This window comes from Bubalus kerabau, chromosome 8 (genome assembly GCF_029407905.1).
Source record: "Bubalus kerabau isolate K-KA32 ecotype Philippines breed swamp buffalo chromosome 8, PCC_UOA_SB_1v2, whole genome shotgun sequence".
In the NCBI taxonomy this organism is placed as follows: Eukaryota; Metazoa; Chordata; class Mammalia; order Artiodactyla; family Bovidae; genus Bubalus; species Bubalus kerabau.
The window spans coordinates 85,344,811-85,371,033 of record NC_073631.1 but is presented as its reverse complement, the minus strand read 5'-3'; the positions used below and the strand labels follow the sequence as shown (position 1 = coordinate 85,371,033).

Sequence of the window (26,223 nt, the reverse complement as noted above, 5' to 3'; positions counted from 1 at the left end):
TATGAAAGACTGTGAAGGTTGGACAGAAGCTGGAGAAGAGGAGCCCAGGGTCTGCAATCTACCAGGGTATGGATCCTCCCAGCAGCAGAACTTACCAGCCTTGCCTGGAACCTGCCCACCAGAAATCTCATCTTTCCCTCTGGTCAGAAGTAGAAGAAGGCTAAGTCTTTCCACAGCATTTCGTGGATAGCCTTATGAGAGCACCTAGCATATGATGTAATAATTTACCTGTTTATCTTAGGGGTTTGTCAACCTCAGTCCTGCTGACATTTAAGGACAGAATTCTTTGTCATACGGAGCTGTCCTGTGCATTGAAGGACGTTTAGCAGCATCCTGCTGGCCTCTACCTACTAAATGACAGTGTTACCAATCTCCCAGTCATGACAACTAAAAATGTCTCTATCACCAAATATTTCTGGGCCAGTGAGGGGGTAGGGGGTGTCTGCCCCTGTTGAGAACTGCTGGTTTACGTGCTTGGGTGTGACTAAGACTGTGGGCTATCGCTAAATGCACATCATTTCATTCACACCTGCATGCCTAGTGCCTAGCACATTCCTGGAATACAGCAGGCATGAAACAGATTTTCCGAATAAATATGTGTTAAAGGAACAACTTTAAAAATTATAATCCATTTTGGGAGACTTCTTTGACGGTCTAGTGGTTACAACTTTGCACTTTTACTGCTGAGGGCCCAGGTCTGATGGCCTGATTCCTGGTTGGGGAATTAAGATCTCGCAAGCCATATGGCATGGCCGGGAAAAAAAAAAATCCATTTTGGGTGCATGCAAACACCAAATTTAAATTCAAACCTAGGCATGCCTATTATATATGGCCATGGGCAAGTCCTCTCTTTAATCTTTAGTTCTCTGTAAAATTGGATATTACTAGTATAGTGTTGTTGGGAGTATAACATCACAACAGGCAAGTAAAAGTGCAGAGTATATAGTAGATAAGCAATTTAAGTAGTAGTTTTCTCCTTAATCAATACACAAACAGATCACTTCCAATTTCCTTCCTGCCTCCCAACTTCTCTGATCCTCCTTTGGCAAAGTTCTGTGTTTCAGAAAGTTCTACATTCTTCAGGGTTGTTAGAAGCATGGTTAGCGGATGCTATTCTACCTCTTAAAACCCCCAAATGGTACTTGATCCTTTTCCTTTAGCTCTATCAAGAAGCTAGCTTTAATAAATCTTCAGAATGTCCACAGACTAGACATTTTCTCTAACAAGGTGCACATATTTTTAATTGTCATCAGAGTGTATGTACCCCCAGTTTCATCGACCACAGAAGCTGCAAAGCTGCTGCCTTTAAATCAGCTGCTCCACTGTGCTATTTTTCTAGATTTCTTAACATTTTCCACTGAGAACAAGATGACCATGTTGGAATGTCATACCTCATAATCACTTTCCAAAAATTCATGTAAGATCATTTCATAGATGAGTGGTTTCAGAACTGGATCCCCTCTTGGCAAGTAAGGACTAATTGCCTAAGAAAAGAAAAGAAAAGAAAAAAAACCTTTAAAAAGTAGCAAAGTAAAACTGTACTGCAATAGGCAGCAAATATAAAAGTATATATTTACTTTAAATTTTAAGGCAATAGAGTACTTTGGAAAAATATTACGAAGATAAAAGATTCAAATACGCTCGTTTTATAATACAATATATTTTTAGAAGTACATATGGGGTGTCTACATGTATGAATAAATTTGAATCAAAGAAATTCACTCTGTTAAGTAAACTTTCTCTCTTCTTCTTGATGAATTAATGAAAATCTAAGTTATAAGAGAGAATGTCACAGAAGTTACATGACATCTATTCATGTTTTGAAATTAAGGGGAAATATATCTTGCGTTTTTAGCTTTTTCAGTGATGTATTAAAAGTTTCCAATTTCCAAACACTTGAAAATAGCTCCGCAGTGTACTACCTTACCAATCACCATGCTCTGTCCTGGGAACCCAGAGCTTGGGGCACTGTCCCCAGGAGCTCACAGCCTCAGAGGGAAGTATGCTGATATCTAAACAGCCAATTGTGTGCTAAATGTCTTGAAATAAGGATGAACAGGAAGCTGCTTCAGTTCACCACACAAGAAATGTGTGATGAACTGAAGCAGAAGTGACAGATGCCAGGGGTCTGTCAGGTAGAGAGAGAAGGGCAAGGGCACCCTTGCAGAGGGAACAGCATGGGTAAAGGCATGGAACCGTGCGTACCCACTATGCATGCAGGGAGGTCAACATGGTTTGGAGATAAGGCTTGAGAGAAAGCTGAGGGGGGTCATGAAAGGAATCTGGATTTGATACTTTCAGCAGGTGGGGATGAGAAGAACATGCTTATTTTTTCAAATAGCTAATTCCTGGTTGGGCTTCCCCTATGGCTCAGTGGTGAAAAATATGCCTGCAAAGCAGAAGACTTGGGTTTGATCCCTGGGTCGCTCCCTTGGAGAAGAAAATGGCTACCCACCCCAGTATTCTTGCCTGGACAGAGGAGTCTTGTAGGCTTGTGAGACCATGAGGTCTCACAAAGGGTCGGACATGACTGAGCAACTAACATGTTCACTCTGGGTTAGGGTTGTCCACAGATCTACCAGAAGGCCCTTGTAAGAGCTCAGGTGGGAGTTAAGGCAGTGGTACTGGAGGGGGAGAAAAGGCCCAATCAATACTGATGATGTGAAACTGACAAGGATTGGCAATTAAACAGAAGGAGGAGGTAAGTTACATGTTCTCATCAGGACAGTGGCTATTAAACATGGAGTAATAGGTATATTGTGATGTCATACACACAGATTGAAAGGAGAAAGACCATGCTTAGGTGGGAATGGATTCACATTAATTTGAGTGACCATTATCAGCAGTATGTACACACAAGGAAAAATGGCCACCACAAAGTTCCAACACAGATATGGAATTCATACGGAGTTCTGAGTGATGGAGCCATCATGGTAAAAATGGCCACAGGACTGGAGAAGACCTTCTAGGATTGGCCCAATAAACATGACCATAAGTGTCCTGGAGGGTCTCCCAGAGAAGACTTATATTTATGGGGCAAGGACAGGATGAGGCACAGGGCTGGCCAGCTGAATAACTGCAGTTTTTAAAAGCATATTCATAACTGTAGGATAGCGCTAAAAAGGCCCACAAAAACTGAGAAGTGAAAATGTTTCACACATACCTACAGGCACAGGAACACTTTACTGATTAGTTTGGATGTTATACACTAAATTGAAAGATTAAAGAAATGAAATATCAAAATTATTTGTTGGAGCTACCTGGTCAAAATGTTTCGTCTATCTTCCAGTAAGTAAAATACTGGAAAATGCATTAATTATCAGTACATGTGAAAAAAGCCTTCTGTTTATAATCTACTATGATGAGACCATACCTGTTTTCCATACTCATTAAAAAGAACATTAAAACTTCATCTAAACACTGAGGGAATTGGAGGGACATAAAAAAGTGAACATATCGTACATGTAATATATATGTATATATTTTATGCACATAAAATATGAACCAGGCTCCTGTTTTGTAACTAATTTCTAAAAGTTTTTCTTTCTAGTTGAAATGGTACTCGCTTCCCAATAAAGAGCTGATTACTACTGTCTTAATTTTATTTCCATTTCAATATTAATATTGTTGTCATTGTTTAGTCACTAAGTCATGTCTGACTCTTTTGCGACCCCATGGACTGTAGCCTGCCAATCTCCTCTGTCCACAGAATTTGCCAGGCAAGAATACTGCAGTGGGTTGCCATTTCCTTCTGCAGGGAATCTTTCCAATCCAGAGATCGAACCCCAGTCTCCTGCACTGGCAGGTAGATTCTTTACTGCTGAGCTGTCTGGGAAGCCCTCAATATTAATATACTACATAGAAAAATTAAGAGTTAAAAATAAAGTTTGCTTACCTTAAGCTGTCCAATTTCTTTAAATTTATAAACTTCGTATTCCCAGAGTGCTGCATTTTTTCCAAGAATTTTCTGGCATTTGCTGGTTGTAAAAAACATCCCAGGGAGAAAGAAAGTATAAATAAAGAAAATAAACAGAGACAGAATAAGCAGTCATTTCCCCCAGTGGTTTAGATAAATCTCTTATCCCAGAGTTTTGACAAATTTCCATCTCAAGTGCCAATGAACATAAAGGTATTTATTACTGGTACTCACTTGACTGCATGTGAGTTGATGGAAATCAAGAAAATACAAAATACTTATACATAAAGATGAATCCCTTTCAGAAGACTTTGATAAGGGTTTTCCCAATGATTTTCCTGTTCTGCGTTTCCTACTTAACCAGATGAACGCTGCTAGTTTGGGGACCCTTTATGCCTTGAAAAAATACCATCATACCTACAAGTATCCATTTAAACCAATTCTTCACTGGCTTTAAATAATGGACCACAAAATCAGACTTTAGAACATTAGAATTCTACCTCAGTGCATAATACAGAAAAAAATGTTTATGTATGAATAAAACTTTGATTTACACATCAAAGAAACACATTTTCCTAAATCAGGGGACAAAAATGTAGGCCTGAAGACTGTTTTTCCAGGCTGCCTTATAAAATGGGTAAAATCTCAGACTGTTCATGTATTTTGACACCTCTTTCATTGAGAAAAATATTTTTCATTTGGTAAAAATGAGACAGTATGTGGGTAAATAACATATATCAATTCATTCTGTGGTTAAAACTACTACTATTCAAAATTACCCGTTAGAAAAATGTGAAGAAAAAAAAAAAGTCAGTTGTAAAGAATGACTTCTTTGTATTGCTAATATGGCTCAATTCTATTTATATTAACAAATAGTTGTGAAAACATCTTGATTACCGTGCTGCTATATCATACTCTCCTCTTGCCACCAGGTGGTTTATATACGCCAAGCCGATGTCCTAGGAAAAATGAAACGAAGGAATTTCCTAGTTAACTGGAATGCATGGAGAGTGAAAAAGTTGGCTTAAAGCTCAACATTCAGAAAACTAAGATCATGGCATCCAGTCCCATCACTTCATGGCAAAAAGATGCGGAACAGTAGAAACAGTGGCTGACTTTATTTTTCTGGGCTCCAAAATCACTGCAGATGGTGATTGCAGCCATGAAATTAAAAGACGCTTACTCCTTGGAAGGAAAGTTATGACCAACCTAGACAGCATATTCAAAAGCAGAGACATTACGTTGCCAACAAAGGTCCGTCTAGTCAAGGCTATGGTTTTTCCAGTGGTCATGTATGGATATGACAGTTGGACTATAAAGAAAGCTGAGCGCCGAAGAATTGATGCTTTTGAACTGTGGTGTTGGAGAAGACTCTTGAGAGTCCCTTGGACTGCAAGGAAATCCAACCAGTCCATCCTAAAGGAGATCAGTCCTAGGTGTTCATTGGAAAGACTGATGTTGAAACTCCAACACTTTGGCTACCTGACGCGAATAACTGACTCATTTGAAAAGACCCTGATGCTGGGAAAGATTTCAGGGCAGGAGGAGAAGGGGACGACAGATGATGAGATGGTTGGATGGCATCACCGACTCAATGGACATGGGTTTGGGTGGACTCTGGGAGTTGGTGATGGATAGGGAAGTCTGGCGTGCTGTGGTTCATGGGGTCGCAAAGAGTCAGACACAACTGAGTGACTGAACTGAACTGACTCTTATAAAAGATTAGTTCCATGCAAAAGCATCTGCATTAGAAGCTTAACTCAATATATATACTAAAAAAAAAGAAAAAAAAATACTTAGATTTTTAAGTTCTACTTTACGTACAAAAAATCTTTTGTGGAACTTCTTCCTAGATGGCAGAAATGGTAGAAGCCCATTTCTCTCTGCTTGCCTTGTCCTAGGAAGGAAATATCCAGGCATGATCAATGTAGAGGACATGCCCATTTCAAGAGTGAAAGGAAATACCCAAAGTTCTTAGTTGATTCAATTTTACTTTAAGGATGACTATGTAGGAAATCATATTCCAAATCTGTTGGAACTACAGGATGAAGAAAGGGTGACTAACTTTATTTCTCTGAAAATCACAGATCAACAGGTTTAGAGAAGAGATGCCTCCTTTGCAGAGTCAATTTCTCCAACCTTTGTTCCCTGTGTTCCTTTAACTTTAACCTGATTTTATCTCTTTCCCCTTATAAGCATGTTAAATGTCTCTCTTTTACAAAATACCCAGGACTACCAAAACCTGCCCATGATGTCATAGTCCCCACCTGCAGTCTTGAATCTTTTCCACTTTGCAGCAAGCCTAATAGTCTCTATTCTACTCGACTTCATCATCTCCTATTCACTTTCACTCTGCAAAGCATGTTAAGAATAAATAATACATGTACGGAAAATGTACTTGTCACTTTCATGTTACCAAATCCAATGCACAACTGACTAGCTAAGCTTGTCTTACTTTTGACCTGCTTACTTCAATTATATTCTTGTACTGGCAGGACTACTTCATTTCTAGATTCTTCCTTATTCTCTACAATTGTCAATGAATAAGTTCCTGAGTTATTTTCTTTGTATACTCTTTGAGAATTAGGCTATTTTGAAGAATTTTAAAGAGAAGTTTAAGGTGGGAAAGTGCAGGGAAAAGGAATCTACATTGGAACCCAAATAGCCACAAAAGACTAATCTTCTAATCTGCATTTGTCAGCCAGGGTCCTGGGCTAGATGATCTCTAGAGATCTTTCACACTCAGAGAATACCATTTCTTTTCTGGCTTTTCATCTGCACATTCATTGTCACAGTTAGCAAAGAAATGGTCCTTTATTCACAATATTTTTCCAGAGTCCAAAATGTAATAAAAATGTATCTGATGTCCTAGATTAGTCACCATAACAAAATAAATTGGGTCTGTTCTTAATGGAGACATGGAAGCAATCTAGCTTTATGAAACTACTCTCTTGATAAATTTCATGATAATGTGATTTTACCTACAATTTAAAGAAACTTCCCCACACATAACTGGAAAGCTTTGTATTTAAAGGGTATTTATAAATCCAGTTTCCAAATTACCTAAGACTGCCTCCTAGCAGGTGTTCAAGTTTCTTGTTTACAAGCAGAAACTGATCTAATAAAATGAAATATTTTGACTTCACAGGCTAGAGAATTCATGGGAAATAACTTCTCAAAAAGTAGGAAGAATCTGTTCTCAAATTACTTGCAGTCTCATAACTTATTGAAAGGTAAAGTTATATTTCAAATAGTAAAATTATATACTTACCAGAATCTTATGTCTTTTAATGTTCTTTTGGCTAATTTCAGCTGCCATCAAAGCTTCCTGTGTTTACAAAAGCATGACAAAGGAGGAGGGGAAAAAAAGGGAGCGGGTAGGGGAGAAAGATATTGAGGTTATAAACACTATATTTATTATGTTTTAAAGTTATGGGCTACATAAATAAGCCCCGCTTTCCCATGGCTTTTGCTTCAAGCACAGGAATTTTTAATGTTATGGTTGAGTGAACCTCACTGAATTCAAACTGAAACAAAAGCTGTCAACCAAAATGAAGACTTCTCTTATTTCCATGTGAATTCATTTCCACATTAGGATACTGGAATCACATTTCAGACACAAATTAAAATACAACAAAATCTCCTAGGTTCAAAGAACAACAAAAAAAATCCACCTGTCATTCTAAATCTGTTTGACATGTTTAACCGAGGGGCACTTTTCCTTTATGAAACATAAAATGTAACCTATATACATACATGTAGGTATAACTACAATAAGATTTTGAAAATCTCTGATTCTATTTTTATTTTATTAAGTTTACAATGATTAGTTTACCACAACTGTTTGAAACCCTAATTTATTTCTTTAAGAAGCCACTGGATTCAAAGCTATCAAGGTAATAAAGGTTGATATTTAAACCTTTAAATATCAATAACAATAAAGTATCAATACTTGGACTCCAAAGAGTTTATATATTATCAACTGGTATCACTGGGACGACCCAGAGGGATGGTATGGGGAGGGAGGAGGGAGGAGGGTTCAGGATGGGGAACACATGTATACCTGGGCGGATTCATTTTGATATTTGGCAAAACTAATACAATTATGTAAAGTTTAAAAATAAAATAAAATTTTAAAAAATTTTAAAAAAGAAAACTATAAAAAAAAAAAACTTGGATTCCAAAGAGTTTATGTATTATTCGATAAAAACATTTATTTTCAAATCATGTCAGGTGGTTACAAACTTAAAGCACCAAATAAATGGACTATTTTTTGTTTTTTAGCTAACTAGCAGATAAGCCTCTCCAGAGAGCTTCCCTAACTAAACCACCACAACGGTGCTTTTGCAGCAATTAAAATGTTTTCCTTTTTTTTAAAAAAAGTCATGATGGGACATTATACTCAAACTAGTCTGACCCAATACTCAATGAAGTGGACAACATCATTTTATCTAAAAAGACAGTTCAAACCATCCTAAATGAGTATAATTTGATAGCTTTACTTTTACATATGAACTAAGCACAGTATAAATGAACTAAGCACAAGATAAATTATTTCACTAAAATATTCAAATAGTTGATCCTGAAATACTAGCTCAATTTTATTTTCCTTGAAAAACCACCAAATAAACACATCAGTAGGCTGGATTTAACCTACCCCCTCCCTCCATTGCCAACTCTTCCTCCACTGAACAGTAAAGCCAGTCAACCTCCCTGCCATCTTTATTCCCTCTAATTTCTGAAAACCATAGTGCAAAGTTATTAGCCTCCCACATATTATTAGCTTAGAGCACTCTAGTTGACCAGCATGAAAGATTTATTACAAAAAATGCTTTTATCCTCTTTATGTTACTGATCTGTCAATACTTTGAAAAAAATAAAAGCAAAACTACTTCATATTTCTTCTTTTCAAGAAGCCAGTCGATGTGGTCATCTTGGTCTCGTTCCTTCGCTACAACAACATCCCTTGGACTCACGATGTAAAAGAGTGACTCCCCTTCTGAGTACTCTAGAGATAAGAGAAGAGAGGAACAACTTGGGTGACTCAATAGGAGAAACCTTGGCAGTGGTTTGGGAGGACTTGGTTAGACTACCCAACTTTAAGACTGAGTGGAAAACTCCTACCTTTGAAATACATGTGTTTGGCTGTGTTTGAAGATGGTGGGAGACTAGAGGTGAGAATGTCAGAATCTATTCCAGTGTTTTAAAAAATATTTACATGTAAAACAATTTGAAACAAAAAAGAAGGAAGAGAAGGAGGAAGGGAAGAAGAGAAGGGAGGAAGGAAAGAAGAGAAGGAAGGAAGGAGGGTGGGAGGAAATACCAAAAAATCTTTAAAAGAGTAAGGAGGGCTTAAAAATTATGTTTCATAATTAACATTCTGACCTCAGTTGAAAGTGTTGAAAATTCTTGGTGTCTATTATATATAATTTATCTACTGTATATAAACTTTATTGATGGGCATTACAGCACTGTTCTATTTTTACAGAACAATTACGCCCTACAGTTGGCGATAAATGTTTCCTCCTCATCAAGGTCAAGGCCATCTAAAGGATAAATGACAGATGCCCCAAGGCCTGGGGACATCATCTATCACTGCAGCATGTTGTGTACAATGCCGATGGTAAGGGTTTCCCGCAGAATTCAATTATAAAATCTATTCGGAAGGGTTTCTAAGTGTGCAGCCAAGTTTGCTTTAAGGAGAAATACCTCAACTGGATGCATTCTCTTGTGAGTCATATTTGCTTTTTTCTAAGTCCAGAACAGACACTCCCATTTCCCGGTTGATCAAGGTGTTCATACAAGAAAACTCAGATATAGGATATTTCTTCATTTCTCTTGACCAAAATAACTGACAACTCTCAAAATATGTTAATTGTTTTTAAAGAAGGAAAGATTGTCTCAACAGCCAGAGCTGTTCTATTTTTTCATCAATGTATTTTTCAAGAAAAGAGTAACACCAAAAGACCCTGATGCTGGGAAAGACTGAAGATAGAGGATGAGATGGTTGGATGGCATCACCAACTCAATAGACATGAGTTTGAGCAGGCTCTGGGAGTTGGTGATGGACAGGGAAGCCTGGTGTGCTGCAGTCTATGGGGTCGCAAAGAGTCAGACACTACTGAGCAACTGAACTGAACTGCAAATACAGATGCCCCTGGTATGACTACAGAGTAATGGTTCTCCTTTTATTTCCAAGCAGTGACTAAATGTATTCATTCATCTACTTGACAAATAATAGCAAAAGTCTAGTATGTACCATACACTCTTTCAAGCTCTGAGCATTCAGCCACAGAAGGACAATTTCTCTGCCAACCCAGAGTACACCTGAGTGATATGGCAACCCCAGAACCATGCTGCTTGACATCACTTGTAAGTCAGGTGTCACATTAGTTAGGACAGGAGACCAAATGTAAGAACGAAGACCACAAAGCTTCCTTACCTTGGTCTTGGTCCCATCTCTACCCCTCCCTTCTGCTCTGGGAACTCAAGCAAGTTCTCCAGCATCTCTGGGCCTTGGAGTCTTAATTTTCAACACGTCCAGATTAGCTCTAAGAGCCTTTCAACACCTTGATTTAAACTTCTGGTTGTGCTACTCAGGTGAAGGGGAAAAAACAAATATAAGAAATCACATGAGTCAGATCCTTGATCTCTCTCACCTAAGTGATAATCTCTACATTCATTTTCCTGAAAACCCCTCACGGTCAGAGCATCAGAAGAAATCTCTTCACAAGTCTCCAAAAGTGGCTGGATGATATCCAATCTGGGTCTGGCGCAGTATTCTCTTTCCTGAGGAAGGAAGAAAGGCTCACTGGAATTACATTTCTATAAATGATACAAATTAATTCTGCTGCTACTGCTGCTAAGTCGCTTCAGTCGTGTCTGACTCTGTGTGACCCCATAGACGGCAGCCCACCAGGCTCCCCCGTCCCTGGGATTCTCCAGGCAAGAACACTGGAGTGGGTTGCCATTTCCTTCTCCAATGCATGAAAGTGAAAAGTTAAAGTGAAATTGCTCAGTCGTGTCTGACTCTTAGTGACACCATGGACTGCGGCCTACCAGGGTCCTCCATCCATGGGATTTTCCAGGCAAGAGTACTGGAATGGGGTGCCACTGCCTTCTCCGAAATTAATTCTAGATAGCCATAATTAAATGCCTTGCTTTGATAAATTTGGCAGATATGAGCTCGTCTCACCAGCAGCTGTGGGTAGCTTCAGCAGTGGTTTATTCTGACCTTTTGTATGTATTGTATGTATGTATTATATTGTAATGAGATACACAGAACAGATAGCACTGTACCATGTCAGCAGTCACGGCTGGCTACTGAACACCTGAAAGGTGACAACTATGACCAAGAAACTGAGCTTTGAATTTTATTTAATTTTCATTAATTTCAATTTAGATAACCCCATGAGGTTGGTGACTACAATTCTGGTCACTGCAGTTCTAGACCAAGATAGAAGGGGAAAATATGCTTTAATGAGGGCCTATGACAATTCCACTAGCTTAGTAGGTGACTATCTACAGATTACTCTCCTGAGTTCTTAAATCACCCTCGGGATTTTTGCAGAGGAACGAACTGAGGATCAAAAAATTTACTGAGGTTAAAGTTATGTAAGTAAACGGTAAGACTGGGATTTGTGGAAAAACTGGGACTATACTTGCAATCAAGTTTTTTTTACCGTAAAGCTCATGCTCTCTGGGTATTCAGCACAGGGGCATGAAACATGTACTTGGACTATCTTCCAAAGCAACAAGAGCTAATGCAGTGTGGCACTGTACAGAGAATGCAGATGAAAGAAGCAGCGTGAAAGAAGTCCAGAACGACCCCTGAATCTCCAAGGTCCCTCAATAAAGCAGTAAGCCTCACAGATCCCTTTGATCAATTTTGTTAGGTTAACTGAGAAACCATTAGGTTAGTACTGCATCTCATATGTTTAAAGCATTCAAAACTTTAAAGAACAACTGCAAAAGGTCAACTGGTGGAAGAAAAAACCCCAGTGAATATACAGGATAATTGACCAGATCTATGGAGAAATGACAAATATCTTAATTTGAAAACAACAAAAAAGGAAAAAAAGATTTGAGTATTTTTAAAAACATTAACAGCTGTTAACAATGACAAAAAAAAAAAATCAAAATCAGAATCAAAAACAGAAAAAAAGATTGAACCAAACAATGTTAAAAGAAAACCACCTGGCTAGACCATATAAACAGTTCCTTCATATGTAAGAAATCCATCAGCAAAGTGATGGATGAGAAATCCATATTCTCACTATTTTACAACTTTTGTTCACTGGTCAAACAGCCCTGCTTATGTGAGAACTTCCAGGGAGCAGGAATTTGGTCTTGTTGACTTTTTTTTTTTTTTAAGTCTTTATTGCATTTGTTACAACACTACTTTTGTTTTATGTTTGGTTTTTGGCTGTGGAATCTTACTTCCCTGACCAGGGATCAAACCCACACCCCCTGTACTGGAAGGTGAAGTCTTAATATTACTGGCCTGCCAGGCAAGTCCCTGGTCTGGCTGATCTTTGATACTCCATGTGCAGCATCATTCTTAACACACATGCGCTTTATTAATGAATGAAAAAAAAAAAAAAACATTAAGGGAGCAGCTTCATAGATTAGGTTATATCAATGAGATGAAATAGGTCACAAGCACCATAAATAATGATGGGAGACTGCACAGCCATATGCACAGAGAATGGAATGATGCTCCCCAAAATACAGCAACACGGAGGAGCTTGTAACTATCACAACAACCATGTGGGGACAGGCATGAAGGTCAAAGATGTGATGGGAAAATATGCTGGAGTAACATTAAGCCTGGTAGAAAAAAATTTGTTTACTGTTGCATTTAACCTGTCTATTTGATATGAAAAGTGGGGAGGGCATTGTTGGCCCCAAGCTTGCTTCTTTACTATTTCTGCCTTAATTTTTTCAGTTCATTTTGTGCTGAAGGATTTCAGGTGTCCTTTGGTGGTACAGAATACCAAGAGTTATGTACACCAACACACACATTTTTAAAACATCTCTAAGACGTTCACTTCTTCCTCTGAAAAAAATTCCATTTTCTAATTTGCTCTTTGAGGCTGGCCTTTCTTGGGTTTTACTCCTTTCCAATATTCTCTTTTATTAGCAAAGGTTTCCTTCCTTTCCTTCTTTTTTTGGTCAGTGGTTTATTAGGCTTTCCCTTTTTCATTTTACTGCCTCTTTCCTTATGTCTTTCAATCACATTCTCAATCCTCCCCACACTCCTCATCAAAAAGCACTGTATTTACTCCCTCAGGAGCCACTGCTTTTCTTTCTTTTCAAAAAAAAAAATAAATAAAATAATAATAAACTGATGTCCTGCACAGGGCTAGAAGCCAGTCCTATTGATTTTAGCAGGTTTGAGTGTTCACTTAAGTCTGCAGCATCCCATTGCCTAGCAACATCGGCACCCAGAGCTCCAGGTTACTATAGCGATGGCTTCTGATGCAAGAGCTCGCTCAGAGGAATGCTGGAGAGCAGCTACCACTTCAAAACTGGGACTCCCGGGGTTTTTCTCCCCATTTTATTCTCTGCTGTTTGAAAAAGGGGAGAGAACACAGACAAGGGGAACCCACTCACTGTAGAGGGCTAGATGATCAATTGTGTTTCTTTTATACACAGCATCCAAAAGAAAATCCTTTACAATAAACTCTCCTTGTTTATACCCTGAAGCCACCCCTAGCCCCTTCCTAGCAGGACCTCTGGACTCTGACAATAAAGACAAACTAGGAATGCAGCCAACCTAGGCTTCAAAGAAAGACTCAGTATGCAGGGTCCTCCATTGGACCCTATAACAGGCTTCATTCCAAAGTCATGTATAATGAAATGCTGATTCTCTGCTGCTTCCTATTAGCTATGCATTTCATACCATCATTTGCACTGATAACAGACTTAGCAAGAATCTAATTTCCAAGCAAGAATCAAGCTACTCAGAATCACTAGGCCATTGGGAAGTAAACAAGTATGTCTGGACCACAGGAAATAATGGACTGCCCTCTCGGTAATTCACTCTAACCACAGGGACCTCTGCTGATGCTGCAGATCAACTTCATCGCTTTCATTTCAGTTAATGCACAGTGTCAGCTTAGTTTCTTCGCCTTTCAGCAAAAGGAAATCCTTCATTCCTTTCGACTGAAATACCAGGAGAGATGGAAAAAAATAAAGAAAAATTAAAAAGAAAAAAAAGAGACTCCCTTTTGCTTGGCAAAAGGAACAAAGGCAACCAAGGAGTGGAGCTTCTGAAAGGTAAATACATTAAGTCTGCAGGGTAATCTCTCTGCCCTTGTTTTACAGGTCAGGAAGTTCTGCTAAGGCTGGATCTGAGTTCTTCCATGGCAACAAGATCTGGGGGAAAATGCTACAGATGAACCATTGTATTTTAGGTGAAAATAATTACCGTTTTTTCAGAAACCTCCTTTACGTAGGAAAGTACAACAAGCTGATCACAGAGAGGTGCCAGTCCACTGATGTAGAATTCAGTTTCAAACTGAGACACTGCAAACAAAAGGGAGAGAAGATTCACCATTAATAGCAGCAAAAAACAGCACAAAAGGAAAGAACACATCTACTATGAATGCAGAATAGACTCATTTTCGAAATTTAACATAAAGGGGACACAGATAAACATACTTTCTTGATGATAATCAGTACCAGAAAAAGATATCTGGGAACTTACACTTGAAAAATTCTTTTACAAACAATAAGCAAACTCGACAACAGTAGTAAGCATGAATGGTGAAAAGTGACATTACCTTGTTAGTTTAAAAATGACAGAGTTAAGCCCCATGAAGACACTTTGAAATCCATAAAATCCAATCTAAATTATTCAATAACAATTTTAAATGTAAAAAATTAAATATTTTAAATAAAAAATACTATTAATGACAAAAATACTTCTAAAATAATTTAAACACCAATTTAAATCTTTCGCAATTAGCATTACCATGGCATTATGGTCATGAGAAAAGCTCTTTGTAATTGTGAAACTATTAATACTCTAACATTTAATAATCATTTTATCTAAACTCTAAAATAAAAAAGTGTAGATACAGATAACATGATGATGAAACTGATGCTAATTCTGCAGTATTAAATAAAGGTCAGAGAAAATAAGAAATTTCTCTTTTCTTTTAAAAAACAGTCATTAAAACTTAGTTCTCTTTCTTCTATTGCATCACCTAAGAATATAGATTTAATTACAATAAACCGCAAAGATCTTACAGACAGCTCAATTGTAGAAGTACAAATACTGCTACAGTATGATTCTAATGACTAGCTGTTGTACTATTTATAACAAATGACTGTTTAAGCAACTAATTTGGGGGATGGTTTGTTACACAGCAAAGCTAACTGATACAGTATTAGTACCAGGAAAAGACTCTTCCATGAATTATACATTGCACTGATAAGATTTATTTGGGAGTAAACTCTCATTTGAACACATCACATTTTCTAAGAATTTCTTGATTCAGTTCTTATCCACAGTTCTGTGGTATCTGCTTCAAGTTTAGTTAACTTTTATGATAAAATGGCCATCTTTTCCAAACCAGGAGAACTCAGTGTAGCATACTGGAAACAATATTGAACATGGAGTCAGGAAATCAGAGTTGTAACTGCAGTTAAATTAAACATGGACAATTCATTTTGATTTCTGCTGATAACTTTTCTCATGTATAAAATAAAGGTATCAGAGTAGAAATAAACCCATAATACAAATAAAATGAGGGGTTAGTGAATTTTTCTTCTTCCTCCTCTCCATTCTCCTCATAAATCACTTAGTGTTACTTGTCTCTGCTTATCTTTAATGCCTACTCCTTATACGACTGTTTTCAAAATTTAATTTTCATACCAAAATGAAACAGGATAATACACAAAAATAGTTAATGTCTCTTTCCAGGTGGCGCTAGTGGTAAAGAACTTGCCTGCCAGTGCACGAGATGCAAGAGATGCAGGCTTGATCCCTGGGTTGGGACAATCCCCTGAAGAAGGAAATGGCAACCCACTCTAGTACTCTTGCCAGGATAACCCCATGGACAGAGGAACCTGGCAGGATACAGTCCACAGGGCCGCAAAGAGTCGGACACAACTGAAGCAACTTAGCATGCACACAAACAGTTAACATAAATATGAAAAGGATAACATTTTTAAGCTGTGTCCTTGGTTGGATCACATAGGTAGTCAGGGTGCCCTGAACAGAACCAGATGGTGTAAGTCCAAATTGTGCAGCTCTGCCATGAATACTTTTTCTTTTCAATCTCTGAACTGGAACTGAATATTCTTACCCAGCCACTTAAAAATAGTTTTGCTAAAGTGCTAATGTGATAAATATTCACATGAAGCATGCTCGGAGATGAGCATGTCCATTGTGTAGCCAGACACTGAAGGTTGTGAAGAAGTTTCCCCAGTGCTATGTGTGAATGTAGCATGTGAGCAGGGACAGAGTAGGGTTGGAATGTGGAGATGCTACTGATCAGTGTGGGGCCACACATGACCTAATGACCAGAGAGGTGCGAGTTTCATATCCTTGAAGACATACAGGCCTATTAACAGGAGGTTGTGGATGCCAGTACTCCTGAGGTTGCTTAAACTCTGTTTAGTAGAGAGGGACTTGTGTTCTTCTTTACTAAATCACATTCCATTATTGAAATGCTCCATATCCAGTTCCCTTACCAGCACCTTGGGTGAAGATCAGTCAGTCAGAGGTGCTACAGAGACTGCTTCATGGGACTCACATGGAGCCTTTGGGGTGCCTCTCTGAAACAGGAACCCATGGGAGAGCATCATCTAAGAAATTGTGGGTGAATGAGGTATTCTCCCCACTTGAGATGCCAAATGGGCTGTTAGCCTCACTGCCAAGAAGTATCAGACAGTATCCATCCTAAAGGTAACCAAATGCACATCAAGGCCTTGATATATATGCATGACTCATAAGACATAGAACAGAAAAGTTAGAAAATAATTCTACATCCTGATTTCTGTCAAGAGCTTGAGTTAATACTGAATTGAGTTAATAATGCGTAAAGTTTCCTATTATTTAATTAAGAACAAAATAGAATATCTAATGTGTTCTTAAACAAAACAAGGCAATAATGTGAAGAAGCAGATATCTATTTCCTTCTCAATTCCAGATACTGTCGCAAATGCTTATTTGTTAAGAGCTAAAGCTGTCTACACTTACTAACAGAAAATTAGTAATAATTTAGGTAGAAATGACATGCAGTGTCTAAATGAGAAACAAAAAACAAAAAGAAATGTTATTTATGAAGAAGAGATGTGGTATATAAAAACAGCATTGTTAAGATTTCCAGAGGCACAGTTAAGCAAGTTACCACCATTCAGAAAAAGTTGTAATTCAAGTAATTCTTTTCATTTTATTAAAATGATTTCAAATCAACAGAAATCTTATGGAAAACAAAACTGCAATTACAGTCATACCCACTATGAGTTATAATTTAAGAATTCTTAAATAGTGGCTGCTTTTCTTAGCTTTGAATATTCTACCACTTAGAAATTCATCTCCATGAATACTCATTAGTAATGGTATCATGTATAAAAAGGATTCACTTCCTAGTTTGAGGTCCTAGTTTAGGGAAAGGTCTACAGTTATTCTACATTAAAAAAAGACACTTCAGGGACTTTCCTGAAGGTCAAAGGTTAAGATTCTTGTGCTTCCAATGCAGGGGATTGACCAGTTTGATCCCTGGTCAGTGAACTAAGATTCCACATGCCTCACAATGTGGCCAACAAAAATAAAAACAGCAAAAAAAAAAAAAGACTTTTTAGGATGAACCATGGGGTTCTGTTTTTACTACTTACTAAGGTAACAGAACAGGACTGTTTTAGGATCCATCATGATTCAGTGTATTCTTTATACTAATGCTAAATCCTTGAAGGGCTGGTTAGAGACAGTGGTGTCAGAACGAATAGAGAAGTACAAGAAATATTCTAAATGAACAGATAACAATGAAGAGAGTTAGAGAAAGAAACACTGGATGGTAACATTTATTCTTCTAAAGAACATATGTAAATTATGTAATGTTTATCAACCAAATTTATAAAATGTCTTCATGTCATTACTGCCTATTTCAAAATTTCTATAGACTGATCAAAGTTTCAGTTAATTTATTTTCCCTGAAATATATTTTCCAAGAGTTGTCATAATTTTAATGAAAAAAAAAAAAAAACCTCATTAAAGGAAAATAGTTTGAACATAGGTGGTTTATGGTTCTCATACCACAGAATCTTTCCATTATCTGAAAAAGATAAATCATACAGAAAAAAAAGACAACTTCTGTTGGAAAGCACTAAGACAAAATAGAAAGCAAAAGCTGGGGAGCAAGGGCGAAGAAGAGAAAAATGCAGAATTTCTAGAGAAAGCCACAAAAGACAGTAGCTATACTGCAGATCAAGGAGGTGTAGAAAGTGAGTTGATGGTTCTAGGGCCCTGCAGGAACTGCTCTGGGGTCCCTGAGTTATGGTGGAAGTAAGCCAAGATACCTGGGTTCCATCCTTGAGTTGGGAAGACCCCCTGGAGAAGGAAATGGCAACCTACTTCAGTATTCTTGTCTGGAGAATCCCATGGACAGAGGAGCCTGGTGGGCTACAGTCCATGGGATCGCAAAGAATCAGACACGACTGAGCGACTAAGACTTCCACTTTCAGCAAAGACAACATTACAGCTGCTGCGCAGCTTTCACCCGATGGAGATAAAGAGTCACTGTGCTCTACTTTATTCAGGAGGATAAAGCACTCCTAGACGTGTTGTAAGAAATAGTTCAAGAAAAGAAGAGATTCTAAGCAGAATAAGAGAGAAGGAGAAAGAAAGATTCAGAAGGATTACTTACATAAAAACTGTATTCAAGGAGTTAATTGGATCCAGAAAGAGGGCAATTCTATACAGACCCAATCTAGAAGAGAAGCTTCAGATCTTGATCGGTGCTATTCAACAGAGTATTAACTTAAGACAAAAACATAACTTATGCATGTAAGTTTTTCTAGTAGCCATATTTAAGAGTAAAAAGAGATGAAATTTTAAAAAATATTTAATGTAATATATCAACATACAACTATTTCAAGCAAAAACATAAAAAAATATTGAGATAATTTACTTTTTATTTTCACACAAGTCTTTGGAATCCTAGACACAGCCCACACCTGCCACATTTCAAGCACTGAATAGTTAAAAGTGGCAAGTAATTACCTTATTGGACAGCACAGGGTCCAATTATAGGGTCCAGATACCCTATAATTTTTTGTCTTTAAAAATCAAGTAATTTTACTCAGGTATATCTTGATGATGTGCATTTGGGTTATACTTTCATATACACACTGTACTATTTTAATTTACAGTTTCTAGTTTTTATATCTATTTTGTATCTGTTTTAAAACTAGTTTCAGGAAATTTCTCTTGAATTACTGTTTCTGGTATTTACTCCATTTCCTTGTTTTGTTTCCCAGGACTCTTATTTGCAGGCTAAACTACCTTTGCCCATCTTCAGTATTTATCATTTAATCAAAAATCTTTTTTTCCCTTTCCTTTTAATTCTTCAATTTTTATTGGAGTATAGTTTTGTATGAAGGTCAAGAAGTAACAGTTAGAATCAGACATGGAATAAGAGACTGGTTCAAAACTGGGAAAGGAGTACATCAAGGCTGTATATTGTCACTCTGATTATTTAACTTTTATGCAGAGTGTATCATGCGAAATGCTGGAATGAATGAAGCACAAGCTGGAATCAAGATTGCCAGGAGAAATATCAATAACTTCAGATATGAAAATGACACTACCCTAATAGCAGAAAGTGGAGAGGAACTAAAGAGCCTCTTGATGAAGGTGAAAGAGGAGAGTGAAAAAGCTGGCTTAAAAATCAACATTTAAAAAACTAAGATCATGGCATCCAGTCCCATCACTTCATGGCAAATAGGGAAACAATGAAAACAGTGAGAGACTTCATTTTCTTGGACTTCAAAATCACTGCAGTCAGTGACTGTAGTCATGAAATTAAAAGATCCTTGTTCCTTAGAATAAAAGCTATGACGACCCTGTCCTTGTGTTAGTCACTCAGTCGTCTCTGACTCTTTGTGACCCTATGCACTGTAGCCTGCCAGGCTCCTCTGCCCATGGGATTTTCCAGGCAAGAATACTAGAGTGGGTTGCCATTTACTTCCCCAAAGGATCTTTCCGACCAAGGGCATGAACTTGGGTCCCCTACACTGTAGGCAGATTCTTTACTGTCTGAGCCACCAGGGAAGCCCTAAATATTAATATACTCCTTGGAAAAAAAGCTATGACAAACCTAGACAGCACATTAAAGGAGCAGAGACATCATTTTGCCAACAAAGGTCTGCATAGTCAAAGCTATGGTTTTTCCAGTAGTCATGTACCGACGTGAGAGTTAGACCATAAAGAAGGCTGAGCGCCCAAGAATTGATGCTTTCTCATTATCGTGCTGGAGAAGACTCTTGAGAGTCCCTTGGACTGCAAGAAGATCAAACCAGTCAATCCTAAAGGAAATCAACCCTGAATATTCATTGGAAGGATTGATGCTGAAGCTGAAGCTCCAATACTTTGGCCACCTGATGCAAAGAGCCAATTCACTGGAAAAGACCCTGATGCTGGGAAAGATTGAAGGCAGGAGGAGAAGGGGATGGCAGAGGATGAGATGGTTGGATGGCATCACCAACTCAGTGGATGTGAATCTGAGCAAATTCTGGGAGATAGTGAAAGACAGGAAACCCTGGCGTGCTGCAGTCCACAGGGTCGCAAAGAGTCAGACACAACTGAGCAACTGAACAACAGTTGCTTTGCACTGTTGTGTCAGTTTCTGCTGTACAGGTGAGTCAGCTACACATACACACACACCCTCTTTTTTGGATTTCCTTCCCACTTAAGTCACCACAGAGTACTGAGTAGAGTTCCCTGTACTATACAGTAGGTTCTCATTAGTTATTTTATACACACTCCTGATTTGTCATTAAAATCTTTCTCCTCTTCCATTTCTCTTACAGTACTATCTTTGCATCTATTTGCTCCCATGTTCCTTCCAGTTTAACCTTTATTTCTGAAATAATTTTTTAATTTATAAGTATTTTCTGAGTTCTGTCACCTCATTTGAAATTTAATTCTGATTTCTGGTGTTCTTCCATGTCTTCTGTAACTTCTTTCAACTATCTTGTAGCTTGTTATGAAACAGTAAATTACAGTTGTGATCTATTTTGTGGGTGTTTCTGTGTGGTATGCTTTCATTGCTAAGGATGTTATTCTGTTCTTTATTAATTTTTTTCTTAAACCTTAGCAGAGGATTTGAGCGTTGTACTTTTTCAGTGCTTGTTTTTAGATAAAATCAGTCACTGATCTCTTGGGAGAAGACAGGAACTGGGGTAACTCTTCTAACCTTGAAGAGTTCCCTCATTCAAAGTTTTCATGTAGTTTTAAAAATGGTTCCTTACTTTCTGGCTTTGTCCCCTCCCAGCTTTCATCTGGACTTTCTCTTTCTTTTAGGGCTTCCCAGATGGCCCAAAGGTAAAGAATCTGCCTGCCAATGCAGGAGATGCAAGAGATGAGGGTTCGATCCCAGGATTGGGAAGATCCCCTGGAGGAGGAATGTCAACCCACTCCTGTTTTCTTGCCTGGAGAATTCCGTGGACAGAGGAGCCTGGCAGGCTACAGTCCATGGGGTCAAAAGAGTCAGACATGACTAAGCACAACGGCGTAACCTCTCTTTCTTTTATTTCTTCTTGCTCATATTGCTTGGGATTTATCCTCCTGCATAAAGCCAGCCCTGGCAGGAAGCACTGGCCGCTCAACTGTGAGAACTCTGTGGGCTGCCCAGCTGTCTGAACTCTTCAGCCTAACTGCAGGACTTCACCCAGACCTCTCAGAATGGCCTGGGGTCTCTTCTAGAAAACACCCACTGGCTGTTATAGCATTCTCTTGGAGTTCTCATTAGAAGCCCCCTTGCTCCCTCTGCCATCTCACACCAATTCTGGAACCGCAGTGGTTCCTGTGGCTGTTGGTGGGTTTTGTCATTTGCATGCATGTTGGCATTCCTAGGGCTACCTTGATGTTAAATATTGTCTATGGGTTTTTGGTTGTATGATCAAGTTGTTCCATTTTTCTGGGAGAACTCAGGAGGATGGAACAATTATGCAGCCATAACTACATCTTCCTAGAATCCTCCAAGCACAAAATGTTAAGGTATCAGGGTTAGATATCAACTTGATATAAGCCAGGGCCAGGATTACAGTCACAAACACATACTATCATTGGGCCATCAACAGTGCACAGGCTGGAAGTTTCTGAATGACTGCGTCTGATTGAAATAAAAATGAATAAGACAGAGACTTCTTGTATCTTGAGTTTTATATCTGAGGGTTATCAATAACTTAATTCAATAAGGAATTACTGAGCACAAGAAGATACTCTTCTAGAAACATGAGGAAGATGAGTTTGCCTCTGACTTAAAAGAGACTGTGAGTCTAGAAGCTGAAGAAATAATTAAAATTCCATGTGCTACGCAAGAATGGAAATAGGTGTAAAGCAACAAAGAGTACAGAGCAGGACAATTTATTCCCAGAGGGGAGGAGATGGGCATGGAAACAATAGCAATTATCATGACTATATATGCCTGTTTAGGGCAGAAATGGTGGTTATATGTGAGAGAACAACATTTCATTAAATGTTCATTCCAAAAATTTTCATGAAAAAAACTTTTAAAAAAATATTAAAAACTAATGTGTATTAGATTGTGAAAAATAAAAATCAAGATTTTATTTGGGTCTGGATAAAAAGATCATCCTCCAAATAATTCACAGCTAGTTTATCTCAATAATATCGTCTTCAACCCTAAAGAATAATAAATAGTCTTATTATGTGTACCTATGAGCTGTCTTATGAGATGTATTAACCTTTTCAGAATAATTTAGTAAATCCTTATTTATATCTTTCCCCCCATTCTCTTTCAACTGACTTTATGAAACACGAATGTTTTAGTCTTCTGACTACTAAAAGAAACTACTGTTGTTCTCTCTCACTAACAAAATAGAACAGTCATATTAATAATAGCTTCCATTTAATGAACATTGCTGACAAGCAGGATGCTGAATATATTACAAACATGATCTTTTTTCACCATGATAACTTTATACTTATCTTAAAAGCAACTTGAAGCTCAGGGATGATAAGTAACTTGACTAAGGTCACTTAAGTAGAAGGCAGTAAAGGCAGGAATTTGAACTCTTACTTTTCCCAGATATAAGTCACACTAGAAAACATAAACAAGCCCACAGAGGTGTTAAGGGCAAAAGTGCACTATGTTAGCTGGAACGGGAAAAGTGAGGGGTCTGACAACTTGCTGCCACTTCTGCTGCATGCAGCAAGGGTGCCGAGCCCTTCTTTGGCATTTTCCGTGCACTGAAGCACAGAGAACATGTGCTGACTTTTATTTTGGGTTCTTGTTTTCCCTTTGCTGGTGCAAAATGCCCATTAGCTAGATGTGACCTAGAAGGATTCGGGATCTTCACTGAAACTAAATAAAGTGATATCCTATAATTTTATTTAAAGCTTTTTTTTTTTTTTAATGTGGACTCTATAGTCTTTATTGACTTTGTTACAATACTGCTTCTGTTCTACGCTTTGGTTTTTTGGCCGCAAGGCATGTGAGAGGTCTTAGCTCCCTGACCAGAGATTGAACCCACAGCCCCTGCATTGGAAGGTGCAGTCTTAACCACTGGACCACCAGGGACATACCTTTCTATAAATTTTGGTTTCTATGATTCTTCAAAAAAGAAAGAAAATTTTAAGCAATTTATCAATAAGAACAATTATCTTCCATTGTCTTATATTTACATATGAAAAGCATCAAGGTCCCATTATGATAGTTCCTTATTCCCAAGAGACTCTGACCCTTTAGTCACCAGGTATTAGTATTTCATAACTGGATATAATGTCCACAGACTCTGAGAAATTTGGACACTCTGTCAACGTGACCACTGATCTAAGAAAATATATTTGGAAATCACATTTCAATATCCTCAGGATTGATATGAAGCTGATGCACTAAAGCAAAAGTGACTTTACTATGCTTTATGTCAGCAAGTTACGGACAAGGTCTAATATAGGGGAGTGAAACAGAAGGGAATGGCTAAAGGACAAAATTACTAAAACATCCAAATCAGGAACCAATATTAACACATAGGTCAAAGCCATTTAAGACAAGTTTAGCCTTCAATTTAATTTCATATTTTCGAATCAATATTCAGTACACACTGTGATCACTGTGATCAAAGCTAAGCAGATGTGATTATCTCATATACTAAACTCCAGAACTCACAAAGAAACACCAATGCTGAGTGATTTAATGAGAAGCTGACCACACACTACTTACACCATAGACAAGGGGATGTTCGAAGAACTTGGGTCAAAAGGTTCAAACCAAATAGCTATACTTTAAGTTGTAAAAGGGCTATTTTCAAAAAAAAACAAAAACAAGTGTTGGTACAGATGTGGAGAAAGTTGGTTGAAATGCAAAGTGTAAAACCATTATGAAAAAGAGTATGGAGTTTCCTCAAAAAAAGTTTCAGATAGAACCACCATATGTTCCAGCAACATCCTTCTGGGTATCAATCCAAAAGAACTGAAATCAGGATCTTGAAGAGACATTAGCACTCCCATGATCATAGCAGCACTATTTACAATAGTCAAGATACGGAATCAACCCAATGTCTATCCACAGAGCAATGCTTAAAGATGGAATACCATTCAGCCTCAAAAAAAAGAGAAAATTTTGCAACAATGTGGATGAACTCTGAGCATATTATGCTAAGTGATATAAGCCAGTCACAGAAAGACAAATATTACATGATTCCACTTGTATGACGTACCTAAAATAGTCAAAATCACAGAATCAAAGAGGAAAGTGGTGGTTGCAAGGGCTAGGGAGGGGAAATGGGGAGTTGCTGATCAACAGACATAAAGTTTCAGTTAAGCAAGATGAATTAAGTTTGAAATCTGCTGTACAACATTATATGCATCAGCAATGACAATGCATCATACCCTTAAAAAATTTAAGACAGTAGATCTCATGTGAAGTGTTTTTACCATAACAAAATAAAAAAAATTCAGAGACCTAACCACCTGCACCCCCTCAAAAGTTTCCAAAACTACCTTGATGCACCAAACTAAACTTATGTCGAACACTAGGAAAGCGCACATAAGAGCTTTTCCTCTTTTTCAAAGGGCTGCAAGAATCACATCCCAGTCTGGATGTGATTCCCTTTCCTCAGAAACAATTTTGACAGCCATGCAAGGCAGCTAGGTTCTAGAGTTCTCTGAGAAAATAATGAATGGCTGTCAGTCCCAGAATGCAATAAGGGGAAATAACATTTCTGCTTTCTAAATGAGACACTTCACTGAAGCCAAATAAAACAAAAACAAATGTACTGCATTTCCATTTTATCTGGCTATTTGAAGAACAGGTAAGCAGACATCCTCACTGGCATATTTAAAGAGTCTTCATAGAATTTCTACCCCATGGTTTGTATCTGAGTGCCCAGAGCAAACTGCTTTTCATCAGTTACTCTGGCTGCAAATGAGGGCAGGGGTTAGGCGGAAGGTATGCAGGGAAGAAAGCATGGCACAGTAGTTAGAGGCAACAGCTTTGAAACAAGGCTTATCTGGGTTCAGATGCTGCCTTCTCTGCTTTTGAAGTCATCATCTTAAGCAGGTTACTTGATCCCTCTGAACCTCAGCCTCTTCACCTGTACAATGGTGTAACAACCCCTTCCACTGGAATCATCATGAAGATTAAATGAAATTCTGTTTGTAATGCATGCAGCATGTGCCTGGTGGTGGGGATTATAAAATGAACAAAATACACTTCTTACTTCAGGTGCTTCAGATTTCTTACCACTCCTTACTGCAAAGAAAATTTATTCATTCTACTTGCAACAAACATTTGAGCCTCCAGCACTGAGTGAGAAGAAGAGGGGGAATGGACAGAGGAACAGACATGTAATAAAACAAGCACAATAAAACCTTAATTGCAGAATCGAGGAGGTGAGTAAATAGGAACCCACAGTGAAATTCTTTCTTTTTTGTATGTTTAATAATTGTCATAATAAACTGTTGGGAAAAAATTAAGGCAGAAGAGAAGAATTAATAGACAGAATCGAACTAAATTCTAAGAGAACAGAAAACCACACAGAGTTAAACCCGTAAGCAAAACACCCTGAACTATCCTGATTCCTGCTGAGACTGTGACATGGAGATAACC

The 26,223-nt window shown here is 38.0% G+C and overlaps 1 protein-coding gene across 5 annotated transcripts in view; it reads right to left on the bottom strand.

The window, feature by feature from the left end:
* VPS41 (VPS41 subunit of HOPS complex) overlaps positions 1-26,223 on the bottom strand; it is a 211,604-nt gene that overhangs the window by 34,509 nt on the left and 150,872 nt on the right. For 4 of the 5 annotated variants that reach the window (XM_055590765.1, XM_055590767.1, XM_055590764.1 and 1 more), the window contains 7 exons: positions 14,349-14,446; positions 10,576-10,705; positions 8,809-8,924; positions 7,188-7,244; positions 4,814-4,875; positions 3,896-3,977; positions 1,392-1,484 (listed from right to left, as the gene is read on the bottom strand). In XM_055590765.1, coding sequence (XP_055446740.1) covers positions 1,392-1,484; positions 3,896-3,977; positions 4,814-4,875; positions 7,188-7,244; positions 8,809-8,924; positions 10,576-10,705; positions 14,349-14,446 — 638 coding nt within the window. The remainder of the gene's footprint in view (positions 1-1,391; positions 1,485-3,895; positions 3,978-4,813; positions 4,876-7,187; positions 7,245-8,808; positions 8,925-10,575; positions 10,706-14,348; positions 14,447-26,223) is intronic. The other variant, XM_055590768.1, reaches the window with a different exon arrangement.